The sequence below is a fragment of the Protopterus annectens genome, chromosome 4.part1, assembly GCF_019279795.1.
Source record: "Protopterus annectens isolate FY-2018-M chromosome 4.part1, PAN1.0, whole genome shotgun sequence".
Classification (NCBI taxonomy): Eukaryota; Metazoa; Chordata; order Ceratodontiformes; family Protopteridae; genus Protopterus; species Protopterus annectens.
This window is the reverse complement of record NC_056734.1, coordinates 710,998,387-711,024,625: the sequence shown is the minus strand read 5'-3', so window position 1 is coordinate 711,024,625 and position 26,239 is coordinate 710,998,387. Positions and strand designations below refer to the sequence as shown.

At 37.1% G+C, this 26,239-nt stretch overlaps 1 protein-coding gene across 2 annotated transcripts in view; it reads right to left on the bottom strand.

The window, feature by feature from the left end:
- VEPH1 (ventricular zone expressed PH domain containing 1) overlaps positions 1-26,239 on the bottom strand; it is a 4,140,519-nt gene that overhangs the window by 2,018,204 nt on the left and 2,096,076 nt on the right. For both annotated transcript variants that reach the window (XM_044070483.1, XM_044070484.1), the window contains exon 7: positions 11,302-11,522. In XM_044070483.1, coding sequence (XP_043926418.1) covers positions 11,302-11,522 — 221 coding nt within the window. The remainder of the gene's footprint in view (positions 1-11,301; positions 11,523-26,239) is intronic.

Below are 26,239 nucleotides of genomic sequence, written 5' to 3'. Positions count from 1 at the left end.
TATATAGCTACATATATATATATATATATATATATATATATATATATATATATATATATGGATCCCCTACACAATGCTGACATTCCAGAATGACGAAAACCGTATGGCCGACACCATATGATTGACATTCAGAATGCCGACATTGTGAGAGGTCCATAGAAAAGGAAAATAAAATTTCCTTTCAACTGTTAGCAAGAGGGCTATGCCTCCTGCACCCCACACCCCACGTAACTTTAATATACCAACTCTGAAACTGCACTACAGTGCAGGAATGGAAATCTTTCCATTCTGCACTATTCTGCATTGTCGGCATTCTGAATGTTGACCATATGGTACTGGCCATATGGTTGTCGGCATTCTGGAATGTCGGAAAATTGAAGAGGACCCATATAAGAATATATATATATATATATATATATATATATATATATATATATATGTGTGTGTGTGTGTGTGTATTTAACTAAATAGCAATGAAAGATGGTGATATATTTAATAAGCAAAATTCATTTTTGAAAAAATTATAATGAAGATATTAGGTAAAACTTTGGATGTATTTATTGTTAAAAAGCACTCTAGAATCTCTACAGACTGAACTGAAGACAGTATTTAGATATCTGAATATTGTTAACATCTAATAAAGCCTTATTAACTGAACTACAGTGTTTGCAGAATTTGTTCTGAAAAGTACAAATGACTTGTCCCATAAAGGAGAGACTGGCACCTGCTCAGCATATGTTTGGGTAAGTAACAGACAGAGACTTTAATTCCAGTCTCATTTCAGTTGTCTTCAGTTAATTCCAGTTTACTACAGTCTTAGTAATTTTTCCAGAAAATAAGGATGGTTGCCATGAAAGAAGAATTGGATAAAGGGGTGCATGAGGTCAAAGGTAAAAGAGTAAATGAAATCCTAATGATTAAAGAAGAGGCCAAATGTAGAGATAAGGGGGGAAGAGGAGGAAGCATGTGGTATGCCTAAGGCATTTGTTAGTATTGATCATGGGGAAATGTTGAATATTTTAAAATAATCTGAGGTAGGAGAAAAAATAAGAAGGATAGTGAGAACAATTTACAAAAACTCTTGTGCATTTGTGATGGTGAATGGATGGGTAGGAAAAAAGATAAGACAGGGATGAGGGGTAAAGTAAGGTTGTATGTTGAGCAAGCAGTTGTTTCTGATGTAATGAATGCAGTTTTAAACATGTAGATGATGTAGATGGGAAGTTAAGCAAGGGATGAGGAGATCATTAATGTTAACATATGCAATGATTTGGTCTTAGTAGCCAAGACCAAACAGAACAATGTTTAGGTACAGTATGACTACAGTTAAATAAGTCAAAATGTGAGGGGTTTGGAAATGTGTTAAGAATGTCAGGAATTTATTTTACCAGAACTGAAATTGATGTTGTAGGAGTTAAGCATGGCAGGGAACAGCTAGTAATAGAGCAATGGAGAGAAGTTTTAAAAATATGAAAGTTGACAGACTGGTGAAAGATGTGTCAGCTGTCTTTAAGAAAATATATATATATTGTAAACACATATATTTTAGGAAAGCTAGCATCTTTAGGTGGTGTGTACCTGTTTCCAAGCTGTATGGAAACGGAATTACTGACCCTTTTTGTTTGGTTTTCAGTGGAGAACAAGGATCAATCATCAAGTCAAAACAGGGATAGTTTCTAATGTAAAAGTAGTGTGTGGAGATTGAATTTAATAAATAGAGTTGTTTTCTTAGTATCAATAAATGTATCTTCAGTGTTAAAAAGTAACTAAAAAGACAATGCATATGCCTAGTTTATTGACTAAGTGACTCACTAGCTTGGGTTAGAACAAGAGTATATCCATGAACTGGATAAGTGGGATCTTTGAAGCTTTTTTAAAGCTGGGAGTAATTGTTCTGGACCTTATGTTTAGATGCAATGCATTCCAGCATTCATTTTGCAATGCAATTTGAGTGCATGGCATCATCAGCAGAGGTTTTACTTTTGGTTATGCAGATTAATGATTTGTTGGTGGAATGTAGGTGCCAGTTATTTGAGTAATGAGTTAGCAGGTTTTAAAGAGATGTTTTTTTTATTGTTAAAGTATTTGATGGACCATAGAAAGTTGGTTGATTGAGGGTATTTTGGGCAATCCAAGCCACAACAGTTGTTTAAGGGCCAAACATCTGAAATCCCACTTATCCAGTTCATGGATATACTCCTGTTCTTACCCAGGTTAGTTAGTCACTTAGTTAATAAACTAGGCATAAACAGCCAGCTATATGAAATTCTCATCTCCCCTTCTCCTCTCACTATGCTGAGGAATCTACTATTAATCACACTAAAGGATGCTTTCACCAAACTACACAATACTCTTCTTTGCTCTTCCAATCTCAGTTTTAATAACAATGTTACCCAATTTCCTGTGCTGCATTGTCAGTCTAAAAATGTAATCCATGAATGTTTTAGTAAGACGAACATATTGTCCACACATGCTACCTATTTTTATTCTCTTGGAGTTGTACTTTATCTTGAATGGCTTGCCTATTGTATGTAATGAAGCTTGCTACTCTAATTTATTGTCCTATTCTATGTACTTTATTTCTTGTCTGCATTGCCAATTTATGTAATGGAGCTTTTCTCCCTGGGCATCTGCTGAAAATGGACTCTTCATGGTAAAACAAATGTAAAATAAATAAATAAAATAATAAATAAACACTATAAAGGTACATGGAAGGATAAGAGTAAGAGAAAAAAATGTGAATCAAAAGATTTGGAACACAAGTAAAATCAAGACATACAAAATTTATATAAATGAAGTAAAGATGAAAAGGGAAGAAGGGTACATAAAATAATGAAGACAAATTATTATATTGATCTTTGGGGAAAAATTGGGGATGAGTACAAGAAAGCAATAAGGAAAAGGTGGGAAGGCTTTGAATCTTTTTACAGCAAGTGGTTTTATGTGGAATTTATTATTGGAAAAACTGTTAGTAAAAAGTAACATGAAATATAAAATGATAGGACAAAGAATGGGTAGTAGCTATAATACTGGAGAGAAATCAGAACATTTTTTGGATTGCAGGAAAAATTCAGATTTTTGGACATTATTCAAAGATGTTTATAACTGCAAAGTATTTAAAAACTTTGATATGGACATGGTGTTGTATGGGAAATATAAGTTTGTGAGTGAAAAAGAAATTGGAAGAATGGGATAGAATTCTATTCACCACTATATGGTATTTGTGGAAAAGAAGATGTGAAGATTTTCTGTATAATAAAAGAAAAGCTGATGAGGAAGGAATATGTGATAAAAAATGTTTATGGTGGAAAGAATGGGGTGAAACAGGTTTATATGTATTTAGGAAAATAAACATGTAAAGTGCATTGTTGTAATATATAAAATATATAAAGTGCAAATATAATGAATGTGTAAATAATGAAAGATAGATGAAAAAGTATTTATATAATAAAACAATATTTACTCTTTTCCAGCTAGCATTTGTGATGGAAGGTTGAGCATTTTGATGTTTGGGATGCTGAAATGGATGTTACAGATACTGTGGAGACTGGCCTATCACATTTGGAAGTTACCTGTCTGCAGAAAGGAGTTTGGATAATAAAATACTTAGTTTGATGATCAAGGAAGGAGAACCATTGAATGATGTGGTTGTGTCTTGGTCAGAGATTGTGGAAGAACATTTTCTAGCTTTGGAGCAGACCTGTAGTGTGAGCAATGAATCAAACCAGTGTAGGGAAAATGATTTTGAGTTTTCTGAGAAAGATATGCCAGAAAGTATTACTGAAGAAGTAAATATAAAAAAAAGGTTCAGACGGACATGACAAAAATGCATGCAGTGTCGCAATGACAAAAGTTAATAAAAACATGTGCAGTATTAAATGCAGTTCATTTGTTAAGCGATGGCCTGTAGTACAGATTGAAAGTAAGAACAGAGAAACTGTAGGCAGATACTTTTTATAGGGAAAAGCTGTTTCTCCATTAGACATATATTGGACTAGAGACATTTTGTGAAACAACTTTCAAATCTTTTGAGTTAGCTGAGATGCTTTTGGATGCTTGTCATATAAACATCATTTTGTTCACCTTGGAACTACTTTTGGCTACAGGATGCAATGTTATGCTTAACAGAAAGTAAGAAAACAATTTAGAATTTATAAAATGAATGTAGAAGAAATGAATGAAGTTTTGCTTAGAATGTGCAAATAAACTAATGATGTTAAAAATGTTATATTTAGGGAATGGGGAGTTGGAGGTTAATGTTATTCATGAAGATGGACATATTTGTTATCTACCTAGTGTTATTTTACTTAATGGTAACAAAGGAATGCTAAGATATTGAGGTCAACCCAAAACTTGTTTTCATTGTGGTTCTAGTGACCACGTGATGAAGTGGTAATTCTAAAAAATGTGTAGGAAATGTAGTGCAATGCATCATTTTGGTTGAAATATGAAAATACAAATGAAAATGAAAATGTTGAAACTGAAGAAAATGTTGAAAAGGTACTTATATTTGTCATGGATGAGTTCAATGTTATTAATGAGCTTTATGAAAAGGAGATACAAGGGAATGATGATGGTGAGGATTCAGTACATAATGTGGAAGTACAAAATAAATTTGATATGCTAAGTGCTGATGAAGAGAACGAAAGGTTAGAGGAAGAGAAAGTAGATAAAAGTCCAACTGGTAAAATAGTTCAGAAAACGTTCACAGAGAAAAATTGTTCAAAAGGGAAGTGATAGTATTAAAGCTCATTCTTTAAATGTTAAAGATTATTGCATGAGAAAAGGAGATTGCATGCATTTAAATGGTATCAAAAGCAGGATTGTAATGTGACTGATCTGCAAGATGTTATGAGATTAATTAATAAAAAACTGGGTAAGTTTAGCATAATGGCTAAGGTCTTTATTTTATTAATGGCTAAGGTATTTATTTTATAGACACATGATACAGGATTTATTCCTGACCTCAAGTTATTGGCTAGGCTTAAAATGTCCCTTCTGGGAAGCTAGCCTAGTATTCACACATGAACCTATAAGATTGCATGGGTAAGGAAGTTAGATGGAGTTTTGGGAAAGCCATGTGCTCTAATGTTGTATTTTTTATTTAAAAAGAATAGTATTCAAATATTCAATTATATTGCAGTTATTCCAGGTAGATGTGTGTTGTTTGATTTAAGGTATGGAAAAGCAACTTTGAGGTTAGTAGTCTATATGCATATTCACTGCTTAAGGAAAGGGAAAACCTTTCATGAGATCAAGAAGTTTGTGAAGTCAAAAAGGGAGGCTCATTTCAATTGCAGTTTAAGAAAATCCTATGGGAAAATTTAGGAAAGATGTTAGAACCTGTAGGCAGATGATCAAACAGAGTAAGTTACAACTGGAAAAAGGATGGAATTCACATATGTTATGGGTCACATAAAAACAAAGAATAATTAGATTTTTAAAGGATTCATTTAAGAAGACTGTAATAGATTTGATTTTTTCACAAATCAGTATGCTATAAGTTCAAGAATAGTTAGTGATGAGGAATATATAAAAGATGGTATCAAACTTTTAATGGAAGATACAGAACTTGTTCTGATTAGATTATGGAGACGTTTCTGTACAATGAGAAAGTTTATGGTTCTTTGGAGGAATGGTGGATATTATATAAGGAAAAGTAGCATAAGAAATATTTGAGAATAGAAAAAATATTTAAAAATTTAAAAAAATGAGGTATAATAACTTATTACAAGATTTTGAAAAAAATGTCGATCATTATAATGAACTCTGGATAAAAAGGAAAAGAGAAGTATATTAGGAAAACTTACAAAACTAAAAATGTTATTATACAGACAAAATTTGTTTTACAAGGAAGACCAGAAAAGGTTTCACCTTTCTATGGAAATGTTTAAAAGGATAATGGTAGAATGACATGCATTAGATCTTATTGTGGAGATGAGAAGTATGAATTAAAATTAATTTTGGAAGAGGTTATAAAATATGTTTTCAATAGGCATAAAGAACTTGATCGTGAAAAAAATTGAGTGGCATGTTAAACAATAAGTGAACAAGAAAGTAAGCATATGGTCAAAGGGATAGATTTAAAATAACTGAATGGAGTAATGAAAGAAGTTAAAAAGCCAAGTATTTCAGGTTTTGATTAATTTATGGTTTTCATAAAAAAAGTTAAAGGAAAAAGAATGTTTTTGCCCTTATTTTGATTTATTGGTTGGGAAATGGTATAAATGACAAAGGGATGTGTAAGGGTATTATTAAATTTGTTTATAAGAAGTATTATAGAAGCGATATTAAAATATAAAATAATGTTGACTATAAAGTTTTGATGAAAATTGCTCAGAAAAGAAGGGAAAGATTTGAGCAGAAGAAAGTGCGAGACAAAATAAATGATGATTACTGTTAAAGAGGTTGTATGTAGCATAATAAATTAAGGAAGAGAAGCTAAAATTATAATTTATAATACTGAGAATACTTACAATATAATTTGTTGTGAGTAAATGTTTGCTATCATATTTCAAGTCAGGATACATGAATTTTAGTTAATTAAATTTGCATATGAGAAGTCATTCAATAGTGTTTTGATTAATGGGTGGATTTGTGATCAAGTTAAAATTATGGTGAGGTGAAACAGTGTTGTCCCGTATGTTGACTTTTGTTTGTTATTGTTATGAATGATGTGATAAAAGGGGCAATAAAATGGTATGAAGGGGTTGTACAAATTTGTAGTGGGGTAAAAATTATTTTATCTATGTTGTATGCAAATGATTTGGTCATTATTGTTAATGGTAGGGATAAATAAAAAAGTGATGCGAGAAACAGGGTGTAAGAAAGGTTTGAAGATTAACGGAAATAAATATAAGGATTTTGATGATATTGTTAATATTTTAAACATTTAATTTTCAAAAGCTTTGGTTCATGTCATAGATTAAAATTTTGGTAATGTGGATAATGCATACAATATGCGGGGTACAAATAATAACAGATATAAAAAATGATTGCTATTTGGGGAAAAAATGATTAATCTTTTAAGAAAAAGATTTATCTGTTACATTTTCACAGATTAGATAAGTTAAGATATATTGTGAATGTTTATTCTTTTCCAGTTAGTAAAGAAAAAGAAAAATATTTATTAGGGATTTTTTATTTTATCTTAGGGGTCTAGATTAAATCCACTGGTGGGGTATTATACTGTGAGGGAAAATGATGGTCGTCTTGGATTAATTAATTAATCTTACTGTAAATCTGGCATCCTTGCATTTATTCTGGATTCTTAAAAAAATGAAAGATGATAAAATAGGATGGCTATGAAGAATTTAAAGAAAATAATATGATGTATTGTAGGAGAGGAAAAAGAAAATGTATTTAATACAACAAAATTATTATGTTTTAAGACAAATACATTAATCATGTTCTGCTATTTGTGTTTGGTTTGGAAACACAGTAATTTTGAGAAGCCCATATTAACATATCCCAATATAATCACGTATTGTTTAATGGCAGTTGTTAACAAGCAAGAATGCCTACAGTGCTTTGACATTAAATTCTGGGTTGCTGGTGATATAGAATTTGTAAGTATGAGAAACACTTTGTTCAATACATCTTTAGCCAGGAGTATCACAGATGGATCAAAATTGGAAGACATAGTTGGGACATGGGTTTGGGGTGTCACTGTTGAAGTGACACCCTGACTCCATGTGTGAAATGGGAAAAAAGGGGTTGAGGATGGATGGATGGAGTTGGGCTGTGGTAATCTGAAAATAGATTTAGATCATAACTGCAACCCCTTTACTCATTTAAATAAGAAGACATTCATTATCCTTCGTTTTTTATGGGGTGAAAGGAGGGACATCAGTAACTGCACCCAGGGCACTGTCATCTGCTCCTTTCTGCCCCACCTTCTCTTCCTAACCTTCCACTGAAGTAGTCTCAGTCCTGGAGGTATTACTGAGGACATTAATGTAAAAGGAGCTGCAGGAGCAGTCCTATAGTGCAGCTGATGCTCAGCTAGAAGCCATGCAGATGGGGCCAAAATGCCTCATAAATAATACCAGACAGAAGATAATATGCTTAGGCAAAGGTATTGTGCATATGCTCCAATTTCAGAATTACTTCACATTAAGAATAACATTGCCATATATATTGTACAATCAGAGAGATAGGTGATATGATATAATAAAGTAATATCAGAAACACAAATACTGTGTATAGCTCAGATATCCCTGCAGCTTATCTATGCTGGCCAAGAAATGTTTTACTTTGGAAATGGGCTTATTCATTTAAACAGCAAACTAATCAGTGCAGACAGCTACATAACCAAAAAAAAAAAAAAATAGGCAAATGAGGAAGTGGAAAAAAATATTGCCACTGAATATAGGACACTGTATCCCAAAATGGAGACTTGAAATATTTATGGTACTCTGTTGGAATATGGCAGGGTGCCTAGAGAGGAGTTGTGGTATTGTATGAGGAAGTCAGGAGTGTCAAAGAAGTATGTAAGAGTAGTACAGGATATGTAGAAGGGTAGTGTGACAGCGGTGAGGTCTGCGGTGGGAGTGATGGTTGCATTTAAGGTGGAGGAGTGATTACATCAAGGATAAGTTCTGAGCCCTTTCTTGTTTGCAATGGTGATGGACAGGTTGACAGACGAGATCAGACAGGAGTCCTCGTGAACTATGATGTTTGCAGATGACATTGTGATCTGTAGTGAGAATAGGGGAAAGGTGGAGGAGACCATGGAGAGATGGAGATATGCTCTAGAGAGAAGAGGAATGAAGGTCAGCAGGACTAAGACAGAATATATGTGTGTGAATGAGAGGGAGGATAGAGGAATGGGGAGGATGCAGGGAGTAGAGGTGGTGAAGGTAGATGAGTTTAAATACTTGGGATCAATAGTTCAGAGTAATGGTGAGTGTGGAAGAGAGGTGAAAAAGAGAGTACAGGCAGGATGGAGTGGTTGGAGAAGAGTGTCAGGAGTGATTTGTGACAGACGAACACCAGTAACAGTGAAAGGGAAGGTCTACAAGTGGGTAGTGAGATGAGCTATGTTATATGGGTTGGAGACAGTGTCATTGACAAAAAGGCAAGAGTTAGAGCTGGATGTGGCAGAGTTAAAGATGCTAAGATTTTCACTGGGTGTGATGAGGGTGGACAGGATTAGGAATAAGTATATTAGAGGGTCAGCCCAGGTTGGAAGGTTTGGAGACAAAGCCAGAGAGGCAAGATTACATTGGTCTGGACATGTGCTGAGGAGGGATGCTGTGTATATTTGGAAAAAGATGCTAAGAATGAAGCTATCAGGTAACAGGAAAAGAGGAAGGCCTAAGATAAGGTTTATGGATGTGGTCAGAGAGGACATGCAGGTGGCTGGTGTGACAGAGCAAGATGCAGAGGACAGGAAGAAATGGAAACAGATCATCCGCTGTTGCGACCTCTAACGGGAACAGCTGAAAGATGATGATGATGATGATGGTATTCTGTTTGAAGAGGTATGGAATGCATGCTAAACCACTTGAGACAGAGCTCGTTATGCAGCATTTATTATGCATATATTGTAGGTACTTCTCTTACCTAACCAGCAGTGGTGCTCACTGTGATCACTTTGCAGTCCAAATACATGCACTGGTTGGCTTCACCTTCTTCTCATTTTGAGCAGGTATTTAGTGTAGTTCTTGAATACTTTTGATGCTATGTATCCTCTATTGGCTGTATACTACATGTCACTTGGTGACATTTATACTTATTTTAAAATATAATGTTGCCTAGCTGACATTGACAAAATGCTATAAATTACACAATTGCACAGATATTTGTTCTGGCTCATGTGCGCATAGTCCTGGCAAATGATAAGAATTCAATTTCTATCTGAAAGTCATGTAGTGCTTTGCTCTAGACTTTGTCCCATCCTGATGATTATTTCTGAATCCTACTCTAACAAACCAAAAAATATGCATATAATCCCTTCCAGTGTTTCAGCTCTTCATTGCTCTGTCCTTGTCATATTGCATAATTGCACTCCATTAAAAATAACTGAAATCACATATCTGTGGTAAAAAAACATCAGTTCTTATCAGAATATATTGCCACAGCTACCCAGAGTCAGTATCTATCTTTACCTGTGGATACAATCTGCCAAGGAAACAACTGCCCACAAATAAACTGTTTACAAAAATAAAACAAAGATGTTTTAAATAAGCTTGCTCCTAGCCAGTGTATTTTATCACATTTGTGAACAAAATACACCATCCTCAGGAAAACTCAAAGTGCCCCTAGACATAATGGTGCTTATTACTTTAATCAGCTGTTTTCCAAACCAATTAAAAAGAATGTTGAAGCTAAAAGATCCATGGTCAACATTCCATACTTTCAGTGTGATAAATGTATATGTGGAAAAAAAAACAGAATAGAAGGTGCCATGCTTTGTACACAAATAAATAGTATAAACAGCTATAATGAGATTGAGAAATCCAGACTCAATCCACTCCAGTACAGTCCAGATGTATAGAAAAGACATTACATCTTAGTTATGTATGTATGTGGTCATCTGAAAATATATGATCCTTAACCAAAGCAAAGTTAACTTGACAAGGTTAGGCTTCTGAAGGAATTTCTGTTAAGAAACAGGAATGCAACAAGTATGAATAAGAATTTGTATGGTATTGGAGACTTCACCATGAATTTCTTGGTTTCAGCCATGCAGTATTGATAAAGTATAATCAAAATAACATTTGTAGACATTGTATTCACAAATGTTCAGGTGAGAAATGTATTCATATCACACATAACCTAACTACTGAGAAAATGTGTACCATCTAATGACTACAAATGGATATTTTCTTGCTATTACATCCTGAAGTTTGCAATGTGTGTATTATCGATGACTACTTTCATTTAAGAGTTATATTTAAATCAGCATACATTTTTTCTTTATTTATAAAAATGGTATTTCCATCAAAGTGTCTGAAACTAATTTCTCTTGTGATGATGCATTTTGTAAGGGTAATAAACCATTCTACAAAATGCTTTAGTAGATTTTAAATTAAACATTGAGGTAAATTACATGTTTCCAGTAGCCTTGTGCCTAACCACACCTCAAGTAGTAAGAATCTAAAGTGCTTTAGGAGGCACACTGTTGGCTTTACATAACCAGCCTTAACTAGCTGGTTTACTGTAATTCAATATAAAAATTGCTTTTCTGCAGGTTTATTAAAATTATTCATAAACATAAAGCTGTAAGATGAAGAATGTTAATAACTTAGATAGTAGTATATTTACTTGCCATAATAATGCATGCATCTTTTTTACCTTCCAGATGATGTGTCTTCTTTTTCCAGCTGTTTGAACAGAAGTTTTGCTACAGAAATGAAACTATTGCTCATTCGGTATATGTCTTTGCTCTGTGTTCCTAGGATGTTGCTGAAGGAATCTGTAATATTTTTAATCTCCAGAAGAAGAATGTGGTGAAATGAATGTTCCATGTTTGCCAGTTGGTTCACCAAGTAAGTAAGGCACACTCTGGCTTTCTCCTAAAGATTCATTGACAAAATAATGCATCAGTTTATAGATAAATATGCGATAGCTGCTCAAAACACATCTGAAAATTGTGAGAACAATGGGATACACAATAGCAAAGGTATCTGAAATGAACAGATAATTCAAAATATTGTATGGTCTTAATTCTTAATAAAATTAAAAATATTAATTTACACTTAAAAAACAACCTTAAATCTACAGACAAATGTGTGATCGCTTATATGGAGAAAACAACATAAATATGTAAACTCCAAATATTCTTACATCCAGTAGGACAACCAATTGTAATTCAAGAGAATATTTTGTTAAAATGTCCAGATGGAAAAATTTCAAAGCATAACAAATATTTATGTGAGTTCCTGGAAGAAATATTAACATACAGAGCCTTCTGTAAAGATTTACAATTTTTTTTCTCTGAAACTGAAAATCTTGGTTGTCACATCCTGAATGCCCTTCAGAAAACATTTGTATTGTCCCTGTGGTGGGCTGAAGAAGACAGGTTTGCTTTTTGAGAACAGACATAAACATGCTTCAGTATATTAAAGACCACATTAAGTGATGTTCAAAATGATTCATAAAAATATTCCTGTCAGCAGAGCTGGCCTGTTGCATATATGATCTAGGCAATGGCATAGGGTGCTATGCTTGTAGGTGTGCTCCAAACCAGCACAGCTACTAAAAGACAATGTACCCACAGAACACTGGGCAATCCAGGGGGATGGTGCACTACTTGATTTGACATTCATGAGAGTAGAGACCTTTCACATTCCCATATAGGCACAAAGGTGGCTGAAGGAGTTTACACACAGAAGTGGTGGAAGTAATGTCCATTGGATGAGGGTTTAGATAAGAGAAATTCTGCAGAATTGTGGGCACACAGGAATGATGCGGTGCCAGTGAGATGAGCACATTTAAAATACTATGTTTATAATAATGCTGCTGGCAGTGAGCAAACAGATATTTCTGGCAGTTTTTCTGGCTTTGTGAATTGTGGGAAGAGTTGGAATGAGAGGAATCATGCCATGAGATAAGTCTTACTATGGCTGTTTTTATAATAAGGTTGCCAATGATCAACCAGATATTTTGGGCAATGCTTCTTTCTGGATTTCTGATCTTTGTGGGTAGTTGGGATGAGGAGAATGGCACCACAAGTCATATTAATGATTTTATAGTAATGATAACCATAATAAAACAGATATTTTGGCAATATTTTTTCTGGCTTTGTGATTTTGTGGAACAACATGAATTTCAGTACTTTAATGTGGGGCAATTCATTTGTGTGGACTGTGGAGGTGAAATAATATTATACAGCCACCATATGTTGTAGCTACAACTGCTGGGTGGTAGTTGGGGTTGACTGGAATAAAGTAACTGACCTTCTCTTTGCTCAGTTTAAACAGTTACTATCTGGCTTTAAAGGACTAGTGTGCTTTTGTGAGAAGTAAGATGGACTACTTAACTAGACAACTGATATGCACACACACAGAAGGTATAACAGATAAACTCAGGTATAACAGATAAACTCAGGTATAACAGATAAACTCAGGTATAATAGATAAACTCAGGTATAACAGATAAACTCAGGTATAACAGATAAACTCAGGTATAACAGATAAACTCAGGTATAATAGATAAACTCAGGTATAATAGATAAACTCAGGTATAACAGATAAACTCAGGTATAATAGATAAACTCAGGTATAATAGATAAACTCAGGTATAACAGATAAACTCAGGTATAACAGATAAACTCAGGTATAATAGATAAACTCAGGTATAATAGATAAACTCAGGTATAACAGATAAACTCAGGTATAATAGATAAACTCAGGTATAATAGATAAACTCAGGTATAACAGATAAACTCAGGTATAACAGATAAACTCAGGTATAATAGATAAACTCAGGTATAACAGATAAACTCAGGTATAACAGATAAACTCAGGTATAACAGATAAACTCAGGTATAACAGATAAACTCAGGTATAACAGATAAACTCAGGTATAATAGATAAACTCAGGTATAATAGATAAACTCAGGTATAACAGATAAACTCAGGTATAATAGATAAACTCAGGTATAATAGATAAACTCTCTCAACTAGGCATCAGTCTATATATTGCAGGATGGGTGGAAAACTGGCTCACTGATAGAACCCACCTAGGCAAAATAGGGGAAGCTACCTCAAGCAGTCGACACATAATGAGTGGTGTACCCCAGGGATGGGTCTTATGGCCTTTCTTGTTTGGGACATTCTTTTCTGAGGTACAGGCCAAAACCAATGGGCTATGGCTGACTAAGTTTGCAGATGACTGTAAGCTGCGCACTGTCATCAGTTCCCCTAGTAATGTGGACATCCTCCAAGAGGGTCTCACCTAAACAAAAGCCTAGTGCCAGAAACATGGACACAAACAGAAACAAGGACACAAACTGAATGCCAAAACATGCATCATCATCCTCCTTCTGGAGACTGACAGCCCCACAAATTATGACATTAATAACAAGGTCCTAAGCATGCAATTAGTTGCGAGGGACTTGGGCACCCAAGTTGATAGCATATTCACTTTTGACCACCATATTGTCTCTGTTGTAAGGAAAGTTTTCTACATAGCCCACCTCATTAGTAAGGGTATGTCATCCAGGGACAAGGTGGTCATAACACCCCTGTATTCTTTCCTTATAAGACTCATTATTGTGTACAGTGCCCCTTTTGGCATGTAACTCACAAAGCACACACAGCAACTGGAGAGACCACAGAGGTTCCTCACCAAGAGAATCCAGGGCCTCAAATATCTACCCTACACAGATAGGCTAAAGGCCCTGTCCCACTATTCAGTCTCCTACAGACTTCTCAGAGGTGACGTCTGTCTGGCATACAAAGCAATCTCAGACCCCACCTTTATGGGACTGCTGCATATCCACAAATCAAGCTCCACTGGAGTACCCTGCATATGCAACCTCAACCTGGTCTGTGAAATCAACAGGACTTGTTGGTGCGACAGATTTGTGTCCCAGAGACTCCCCCTTCTGGGGAGTTGACTCCTACTCCACATCAAGCAGAGTACCTCATTAATGCTTTTTAAGCGCAACCTGGATAACTGGATGGGGAACAAAAAATACACCCCTGGGATTCCACCAGTGTCCCTGCTGGACAGGGGCATCGGGTGCTGACTTGTTGGAACATGGGCTAAATTCTTGGCTAAGCTTGTAAGGGCCTCAGGGCCAATAGCTTAGTAACTTCCTATGATCCTATGATCCTATGATCCTATAATTCCTATGGCTATCTTCTGTGGAAGAAAATGACAAGCTGCCTGTTGCTGTTTGCTTATGCAATCTAATGTGATTATGTGAAGCAATGTGTAAGATTTTAAGGAGTTGCAACACTTTGTACGACACAAGGGTGAAATACATCACACTGTCATTCTCTTTTACACAATCTGAAGTCAGAATTTTACACAAAGTGGCCATGACTGCTTGTTGTGAGTTGTCTGGATTAAAGTAAATGACCCCATTGTCAGTTGTTAAGTTTAATAGTAATTTCTCATAAAACAAGGATAAATGCATCACAGAATACCCAGGCATTAGGAATATAAATCTGGATAAGTGGATTTTAGCATGGGCTTAGTAGTTCCCTCAGCCTGAACCCCACCTAGTGTAAAAGAAGCTCTACTGAAGGGTGTACACAGAATGTGACTGTGCTTGTGTGGGGGGCTAGCGATGCTGTCATTATTTTTTAACATTCTTCCCAAACCATAGAGATCACTGTATCTTGTGTTGGGCTGGGGACAATGCGGTCATTATTTCTTTAACTTTCCTCACAAACTTCAGAGGGTTGCACAGATGGTCACTACAGCTTGTATAGGAGCACTGTACTGTCTCTAGAAGCAACAAGTTGGAAACATTATGTTAATCATTATTTTTTGTTTCTTTCTTTTATGTTCCTCACAATTCACCATCTGATGCATATGCATGTGGCTACATTTTTTGGGAGAGTAAATAAGTATACTGTTTATATGCATCTGACAACAAATGTGATATATTCTATTTGCCTTTTTTGCACTTTTGACCTAGTCTCACATCAAAATAGTACACAGAAAATGGCTGTTATCTGAGGATAGGCAGGGAGAAACATGCTGTTTATAAATATGTCAGCCGCAGCTTGAAATATTGTGCCTTAATTTTAATCCCAATTTAACTACAGAGGGGAGGATGCACAGAAAGTGACTACCTATTTTGAGGTGGGGGGTAGGGAAGCACTTACTATTCCTAGATATATTACATGTATTCTCACAAGCATTTGTTTGCCAGTTCATTGAGCTGATAACCAAAACTGGACCACCAAGGAGCCAGCAATTTGACTTAAAAATAAAAATAAAACACCACGGTAGTGTGTAAAATGGAACCGCTATATTTATTAATGAACAACAATTAATTAAAACAATGACTTAGCACTTTCGTCCTCATAACAAACGGGCATCTTCAGAGTCAAATCGAGTAGTGCTCTGTATGTTCATAGTCAAGCATGTGTGAACTTTAAAAAGTTTACATTTTTCATAACTGACAAAGTAGAAATTAATGAAAGGGGCGGTGATCCTAAGATAGAAGTTAAGGTGAGAGAAATAAAGTGGCAATTGAGGCTTAATGTAAGATGTGAGCCTGGCATTAATGACTGCATTTAATTTTCAGGTATCTTGAAAGAAAAGGCTAAACAAATATAAGTAGAGCCTCAACTGGCCAGAAATTGGAAAGTGTTTATGATATTTGATATACAGGATTTACATTTGTATTTGTTTTGGGGGTATATGGTTAATTTTTTTTAATTTATTTTTTATGTTAAGGACATTTTCTACATTTTTACGCATATATTTATAGACATATTTTAAAATGTGCTCTATCAAGTTTTTATTGAAGAGTAGTTGTCAGCATTTTCTTATCTAGGCATTTAATGGATGGAATGCATTAATTAGCATATTGACAGAAGTTACATATATATGGAAGGTATGCATTGTGGATTTGACATTGAAGATGCCCGCTTGTTATGAGGGCAAATGCACTAAGTAAATATAGCAGTTCCATTTTACCTGCTACTGTGGTGTTTTATTTTTATGAGCTGATGTTTAGTCAGCCATGAGCATTAAAACTTGGGTATTTCTTCCAGGAAATAAAAACAATTGAATTTCTTTTCCATTCTCATAAATTTTCTTCAGGCTATCACTGGACTAAAGGGTTGGAAAAAAAAGCTTTAAAATGCACTACAAAGCATCTATAACTCCAAAACGTCTGGGTACTTAGCAGTCTTCAGACTTTAGTTATTAGAGGGTAATTTTTGTCAGTTAAGATGTGTTGAAAGCATGCAACAAAAAACAAAGTTGAAGAGTACAACTAAAGATCCTTCTTTTAATTTTTGTTCAGATCATTGTTGGATGAAAAGGTTATATAAAATACTCTAAAATGCATCTGAAAGCATCTAGAAACCTTGGGTCTTCTGGGAACCTAGAAGCCCCTAGACGCCCAAGTTAATAGAGTTATTTCACCTCCAGTTATTACAGTGTAGTCTTGGTTAGCATGGATGTCCTGAAAGGATGCAGCAAAAAAGTTGCATAGTAATATTACATTTTTTCTTTTTTTGATCATGTTTTTGTTTTACAATCATTGGGGAAAAAAGGTTTGTTTAAAAAACTCCAAACTTCATTGAAGAGCTTCTGAAAAGCTCATGGCTTAATGTAGTTATTTCCACTACAGTTCCTACAGTGTAGTATTAGTCTGTTAGGCCCTGCTGAAAAGATGCAGGAAAAAAGTTGGAATAACACTAAATTTCTTTCTTTAATTGTGTATTTTATTCAAGTGATCACACTGAACAAAAAGTGTGCTTAAAAAACTGTAAAATGCACTTAACACGGCTATTTCTACTGCAGGTCTAACTGTGTAGACTATGGACAGTTATTTCAACTGCAGTTATTTTAGTCTAGTCTTAGGATGTGCTGAAAGGATGCAGCAAAAAAGTTGAAGATTATTATTAAATTTCATTGTTTGATCATGGCTTCTGTTTAGGTAGTGATTGGACAAATATTTTGTTTAAAAAATTCCAAAATGCATTGAAGAGCTTCTAAAACCTCATAGCTTAATACAATTACTTCCACCACAGTTGTTACAGTGTAGTCTTGGTCAGTTAAGATGAGATGAAAGGATACAGGAAATAAAAGGCGGACTGATACTAAACTTCTTTCTTTGATCATGGTTTTTGTTGATGCAACCATTGGAGGAAAGGATTATTTTAAAAAGTTTGAAGCACACCTCATAACATCCAGAAACCTACGTCTTCTGGGGGGTATAGTGCTTCCTAGATTCCTGAGCTAATGCAGTTGTTTTCTCCATATTTATCAAAGTGCAGTCTTGCTTAGATAGAACATGTTGAATAAATGTATGAATAATTGCAGGAAGAAAAGAAGACTAAGGCAAACTGTGATGAGAAGGAGGAAAACAAAGTAAAGACTAATTTGTATAGGCCTAGTAGGACAAGATAGGATGGGCAGTGGTGGTGGCCATACATTCTTTTTACTTAGGCCACCAGTTTACCTAAATCTAGCCCTGCTTCTCAGAAAGAGTTTTCCAGAAGTTTGGAAGTTGTTTGTATCAGCAATGTGGGTGACAGAATCTACAAAAATGACTGAGCGTAAATGAATACAAGTGTTCAGCATGGAATATTTCAAGCTGAAAAATTCCTCTAAATGTGAAACTACAAATTTTCAGAGTGAAATGTTGAGAGTCAGCAGATGCCATCACTGTCTGGTGCTTTTATAGCCAGGGACCAAACAATGCAAGCAAAGTAGCATTTGTCAAATTTCTGGCATGGGCTGATTCACTAACACTTGCCAGTAACCTTAGAGAGGAACAGGGGGTTAAGACCACTTGCTGATGATGCTTGTATGACTATGTTCTGACTAAATTCTAGACCTTTAGAACCCTAAATCTACTTCATATTTACATCCACTGATCTATTTCTCCTTCTTACTATCTGTATATATTAAGATGTGTTTTTTATAGATATTCTTTCCACGTTATACCACTCGATATACTCACATAACTGCTATTTTCTTCTTATTTTCCTTTATCCTCAATTACTGTGCATTATGCTAGTATTCTCCAAGAATGTCACTTGTAACAATATTTTTACCATTTATATTCTACTTACTGCATTTTTACACTTTATAACTATGTCACCAGTTATAATGTTTTCTTTTACTCTGTTATTTTCATGTATTTCTTTAATGTAAATTCATTTTAACTTTGGAGCTTATCTCCCCGGGCCTCTACTGAAAATGGACATATATCCAGCTAGACTAGCCCGGTCAACAACTGTAAAATAAATAAATAAATGTTTGCAGTGGGAAAGGATGTGCTGGTATGCAAGGGGTGAGCAACAAGCTTTGATAGGTAGAAACCAGTCCAATGGGATTCTAGGGTGTACAGTTCAGATGCTGACATTGGTGCAAACTTATAGAATGTTCTCTTTAAATATAAATTCTACAAGTGTGTTTTCAGGTAGGGATTAATTATTACTTATATCACTGCAAGTAACCCATCAGAATCAACTCTCCTCATGCATGAATGTTCATAGGTTCATAGGTTCATACAAGGCTATCTGCCCTAGGGCATTTATAAGCCTAGCCAGAGTGTGTTTGGCTTTCGCCACCCATTTTAAATAAATTTTGCTATGCCCTGTTTTGAGGTTAGTATACTGTGCCACTGTAACAGTGACACAGAAGTGATACCCAGGGTAAACCTATGATCTCCCATCCATTCATCAAGATTCCTCTTGAAGAGAGTCAATGAGGGATTCTCCCTAACCTAGACTGGGATTTTATTCCAGAGTGAAGGGAGCCTCTGGGTTATGAATTTGTCCCTCCAGCATGTCCTATTTATTTCAGTGCTGAGGTTCAAGTCTCTCGAGCGCATAGCTCGATGGGATTTGGATTTTCTGAGGTGCAGCATGTCCATTAATTCCGGGTTAGACATGGCTTTATACGTCAGGCACAGATCGCCTCTGAGTAGGCGGTATGCCACTGAGTAGAGCTGGAGTTTCTTTAACCGGGCAGCATATGGCATCTGTTTGAGCCCTTTGATCCTCTTGGTGAGGTACTTTTGGGGTCTTTCCAGTTGCTGCAGGTGTCTGGTAAGGTACATCCCAAAAGGGGCATTGTACTCAATTATGGGCCTGATGAGGGATGAGTAAAGAGGCACGATGACCTCCCCTGATCTAGATGTGAATCCCTTCATGATTAGGTGGGCTATATAAAATGTTTTTCTAACCACTTTGGCCATGTGGTTGTCAAATGAGAGATTGCTATCAACTTGGGTCACCAGGTCCCTAATTACATCTTCTGTACTTAATGGATTACCACCTATGTGGTAATTTGTGGGCACTTTGTTTTTGCCAAAGGGGATGACTATACACTTTTTGGCATTTAGCTTGAGGCCATAGCTCTGGCACCAGTTGTCTGTTTCTATGAAGCCCTTTTGGAGGATGCTTGTATCGGCTGGAGAGGCGATTATGGCACCCAGTTTGCAGTCATCTGCGAACTTGGTCAGCTACAGTCCTTCCATGTTGGCCTGTACCTCTGAGAAATATATACCGAACAAGAGAGGTCCCAGGACAGAGCCTTGTGGGACGCCACTTGTAACTGGTTTGGAGTCTGACATGGCTCCAGCAATTCTAACCATGTGGGTTCTGTCCTTGAGCCAGTTTGCAACCCATCTAGTGACATAGGGGTTTATATTTAAGCTGGTGAGCTTATCTATAATGCCCGAGTGGGGTATTGTATCGAAGGCTTTTGCAAGGTCCAGGTAGGCTGTGTGGACCACCTTCCCCTCGTCAATGGCCTTGGTGACTGTTTCAAAGAAATTGACCAGGTTTAAAGGGCAGGATCCGCCCTTAACAAAGCCGAACTGGGTAGGATCCAGTGTCTGTAGGTCCCCAATATCTTTATTTATGAGGTCCATGATGATCCTTTCCATAGCTTTGCAGACCAAGCTAGTCAGGCTTATGGGGCAATAGTTTCCAGGATCCATTGAGGCACCACCTTTGTGGAGAGGGACCACTGTTGCTGTATGCCACTCTTTGGGTACATATCCTGTAGTAAGGCTGAGATTGAACAGTAGTTTTATGTTTGGGTTTAGCTCTTCTTGGAGTTCATGTAGGACGCAGCCTGGGACACCAATTGGTCCCATTGATGCTGTGTTTTTTGCTTTGGAGAGGGCGGCTCTTACCTGAGCATCTGATATGTCAGGGGGGCAGCACTCTGCTGGGATAGATATTTGCCCGTTTGGTGGGGAGGGGGGGAGAAGTTTGTGCTGAACCTGTCAGCTAGGATGTTGGCAATGTCTGTGGGTTCGGTGTATTTTTTGTCATTTTGGACTAATTCTGAGCATATCTGGGGATTCCCACCCAGGTTCTTAAGATAACTAAAGACAGCCTTTTGATTATCCTTAGTGTTCTGTGCAATTTTTCTCTCGAAGCTGGCCTTAGATGATTTTATGAGTGCCCATAGTTTTTTGCTAATACTGATCAGAGATGCCTTCCCTTTTTGGGATTTTGCTCTATCATGTAGTAGCTTCCTCCTTCTATTGTATAGTTTGTTTATGGCTGGGGTCCATCAGACAGGACGTCTGCCTTTGGAGGATTGGGTCTTGGTTTTATTTGGGATTGCATGATCCATGCATTCCTGAAGGTGTTCATAGAATGCATTTATAAAGGATTCTGAGGTCTGGGCCGTATTTTCCACAGGCCCAGGGGCTTTGAAGGATTCCACCTCAGTTTTGAGGAGTGTGAAATTTGCTTTAGAGAAATTTTTCACTGTGGTTTTCTGGGCAGGGGGTGGGATCGGGATGTGAATATCCAGTGAGATTAGTTTATGGTCTGATCTTACCAGTAAGGGATACACTTCTGGTCTGGAGCATAGAGTCCCCATGTTGGTGATGATCAGGTCCAGTATTTTTCCCCTCTTGTGGGAGTGTTAACAAGTTGTTCCATAGAATTTGAGTTTATAAATTCTAGGAACCTTTGGGCTAGGGTGTTGGAGCTAGAGTAATACTCCCAGTCTATGTTTGGGTAGTTGAAGTTGCCCAATATAATGGTGTTTGGAGATACCTTCATATTTTCCAGTGTTCTCAGGAAGGCCGAGTGGGGTTCCTGGGTTTGGGAGGGTGGTTTGTAGCAGGCTATAAACTGCAAGGCAGTTTTACCCACTGTTAGTTGCACATGGATAGTCTCTGATGCTTCGTGCTATGCCACCAACCTGGAGGTGTGGGTATCTTTGACGAATATTGATACTCCCCCTCCTTTTGTGGTTCGTCCAAGTTTTGGGGCAGAAAAGCATGGTATGAGGTATAACCTGGTAGTGCTGGGGTGCTCTCAGGAGCCTTGAACCAGGTTTCTGTTACTGTACAGATATCGATGTTCTCCATGCTAAGGAGAGTTTCGAGTGCATGCATCTTGAGGTTTAGACTTCTGGCGTTGAGTAGCATTACTCTTAGTTTCTTATCCCTTGTGATACCTATGGAGGTGGGTTTGTATTTTGAGCCTTGCCTAAAAAAGGCACTATGGGGGTAGCAAGAGCCTTTGCCAATATCCGAAAGCCCAGGGGTGACAGGTGCAAGCCGTCCCTAGTGAAGCATCGTGGCTTGTCGAGCATGTCATCCCAGGCTGACAGGCATTGGATCTCCTTTGAATGACACCAATACTTAAGCCAATTGTTGAAATTGATCATCTTGTCTTCATATTGTGGCATCATTCTTGGTAAGGGTAAGATGCTACTCAAAGTCAGGGTCATACCGGCCTGGGCTACTTGCTCAGAGAGCTCCTCTATGTCTCTTTTCATGTAGTCCAGGGAGGTACGTCTCAGATCATTCACACCAGCATGGACAATGACTGAGTCATATTTGTACTTGCCTTGGAGTGACCTGAGTGCTTGTGTTATGTGGTGGATCCTAGCACCTGACAGGCAGCTCACCGTGACCTTCTCCTTGTTCAGCCTGGTGAGCGGGACGTGAGTGTGCGTGATGATAGAATCACCTATTACAAGTGTATCAGGTGTGTTGTTTAGCCAGGGCTGTGACTGTTTGGCACACTGGCTTTGTGAGCAATGTGTTGCACGTGTTTTGTTTTGGGGTAGCGGTTGCTTGGGTGTCTGCTTTGGAGGTCTGTGCTGCTTATGCAGATTTTTATTTAGAGCCTCTGAGTATGTGTTTGTGTGTTTATGTGTTTGGTTTGCTGTCGTGGTAGGTCTATGTGAGACTGGAATTGTAGTGAGTGTGGTTTCCTTATCCTCCTGACTGGTTACGCCAGTACTGAGTTGAAAGAGCTTAGCCTCCAGTTTGGCTATATGGTTGCATCTCTCACATGTGTTGGAATTTGTTGAGAGGAGGAGAAGGTTGTCTGTGTACATGAGGCAGTTGTAACATTGCCTCAAGATTCCCAGATTCACCAGCTGGACCAGAAAGGAGATTGATAACTGACCTTTGGACATGCTAGAATAGTATTGGGAATTCCTTTATAATTGAAAAAAGGGCCAATGAGGAACAAGGTACTCAAGGGGAGTTTGTGAGGGTGTAGTGCTTTTAATTGTTTAGTGCTGACTTAGTGAGCAAGTGCCAGGTAACTTAAATGCAAAAATGACAAACAGTTACTTTCTTTCAAGTGAAACAAGGAAATAAGTACAGTAAGCAATGCAGATATCACTAGGGATCCACAGAAGCGCTGAAAAGCCGCGTTTTAGATGGAATTAGCATTTCAGGGAAATAACAAGCAAATAAAGAACAACAAGCATACAAACAAAGCTAGATTCAGCAGGCCTGGATCTAGTCTATGCTACAGCAAACAAGGTGTACCAATTTCAGTAAGAAATAGTTCAAATATGCAGGCACTATAAGCCTTTAACCAGAAATTCCCAGCTCAGAAGGGCAGAGCCCAGCCTCTCCTCCCACAAGAGTGCAGACCACAAACCTTCTTAATGTAAAATAACTGGCCTGAAGCCCAAGTGCTTAAACCAGAACTAATACACTTTTAGAATAACAGACACTGAGTCTTCAATCAGCAGTTCCCAACTTAAAAGTATGTAAGCTACCTGTCCTGCCACCACAGTGCAGGCCAAAAACCTTCCTAATGTAAAACAACTGGCCTGAAGCCCAAGTGCTTAATCCAAAAGACTTAGAATGATAGCTACATATTAATCAAGTTACTACCAAGCAGTAATAAATACAATTGAATACTTTAAAGAATGCCTGGATTAGTGCTCAAGTTATACAAACAAAGCTAGATTCAGCAGGCCTGGATCTAGTCTATGCTACAACAAACAAGGTGTACCAATTTCAGTAAGAAGCATTTCAAATATGCAGGCACTATAAGCCTTTAACCAGAAATTCCCAGCTCAGAAGGGCAGAGTCCAGCCTCTCCTCCCACAAGAGTGCAGACCACAAACCCTCTTAATGTAAAATAACTGGCCTGAAGCCCAAGTGCTTAAACCAGAATTAATACACTTTTAGAATAACCAACACTGAGCCCTCAATCAGCAGTTCCCAACTTAGAAGGATGTAAGCTACCTGTTCTGCCACTACAGTGCAGACCACAAACCTTCTTAATGTAAAACAACTGGTCTGAAGCCCAAGGGCTTAAACTAAAAGGCTTAGAATGAGTTACACCAAGCAGTAATAAATACAAGTGAGTACTTTTAAGATGACACAAAAGCAAAATAAAGTAGGAAGAAACACAAATACAGTGTAAGTGTGGAAAGAGGGAAAGGAAAGAGAGAAAGGAGTAACAGAAACTAAGCTTACTGGCTAGTCAAATGTTCTCCCTGTACTGGGTAGAATGAGGTAATGACACTAGACTGGGAGGAGGGTCCCAGATCAAATTTACACTAGGGGCAGGCAACTGCAAAGCCAACAACTAAAAGTGAACAATTTCCAGTTAATACCTCACACACAGTGAAACTAGTTAGAAAAATACACAGTACACAAAGTGTTATAAATAACAAAGAAATAAAGAACAAAATAAACAAAAAACAGGATACTTAATGTTACATATTATAGCTCCGAGCTTCCTCAGTGTCTTTCCTTCGATCAGCTCAGTGTGAAATGGCAGAACACTCACAACTGAACTTCCTAGGTAACAGAAAGTTGAAACCTAAGACAGCTTTTAAGAAAGAAATCTCAAAAGAACCAATGAGGTGCTTAGTCTAAGCTGTAGTCCAGGTGACCTCAGTCAGTCAATGACCTCAAACAATTCTCTCTCACTGAAATGTCTGATGGCTTTGGCTAAACCAAGATGTCCCTGAATATGTGCTCAGACACACAGCCGCCACAAACACTAGGCCCAAATACAAGCCTGAATATGGAAATGCTACAAATATCCCCACTACTTAGAACAAACTGCAGAAATGTTTCTCATAGCTGAAAAGCAGCAGTGAGCCTTTAAATGAAAGTTTTAAACAGCTAAAGGAGCTTCTAGAAAAAAAGAGTTTAACTGCAACAAGTTATCAGAAACAACCCAACAGATGCGTAATAAAAGTGGACAATTTCCAGTTAATACCTCACACACAGTGAAACTAGCTATAAAAATACACAGTACACAAAGTGCTATAAATAACAAAGAAATAAAGAACAAAATAAGCAAAAAACAGGATACTTAATGTTATATATTATAGCTCCGTGTTTCTTCAGTGTCTTTCCTAAGATCAGCTCAGTGTAAAATGGCAGAACACTCACAACTGAACTTCTTAGGTAACAGAAAGTTGAAACCTGAAACAGCCTGAATATGGAAATGCTACAAATATCCCCTTACTTAGAACAAACTGCAGAAATGTTTCTCACAGCTGAAAATGTTATATATTATAGCTCCGAGTTTCCTCAGTGTCTTTCCTTCTTGTTCTCCCATTCACTCTCTTTTCCTGGCAGTACAAAGTCATTTAGAAAACAGATGTGACAGATGGACAAATTGACCCAGTTGAAGAAAAATCCTCTACCCTCAGTTCTACACTGTTGTTTTCATCTATCCCATTAAGAGAGCAGGCTATATAATATACATATTATTATAATTTTGGCTTCTTCTTCTTTTGGCTTTTCCCGGTTAGGGGTCACCACAGTGGATCATCTGTCTGCTCATGATTCGCAGTGGAGTTTTACAGTGTCGAGTTGTCAGCCTGGCGCCCAACCTTCCACAGAAGGCACGCACACACATGCACGCACGCACTCACGCCTAGGGCTAATTCAGAGTATCCAATCCGTCTACATCTTGTCTTTGGGATGTGGGAGGAAACCGGAGCACACAGAGGAAACCCATGTGACCACAGGGAGGACATGCAGACTCCGCACAGAAGGCACCCCAGCCAAGGATCAAACTGGAGAGCCTCTTGCTGTGAGGTGGAAACCCTCATTGCTTTACACTGCTTTACCAAAGAAGAAGAATATTCCTAATAGGAACCTCTCTCTAAATATACTTTGTATTCATTTACATAGCATTCACCTTAAATATGACTATATATCTCTTAATTACTAACTTATTATTCCTATTCATTTTAGACATCACTTGTCATAATGACAGCAAGTAAACAAGCAGCCCATCCTTTCAGTACTTCACTTCAGCACTACTTAAAGTGTGACAAGTGGAACAGTGTCATTCATTTAACTGTTTTACTGGTTCTCAGGTTGTTTCTC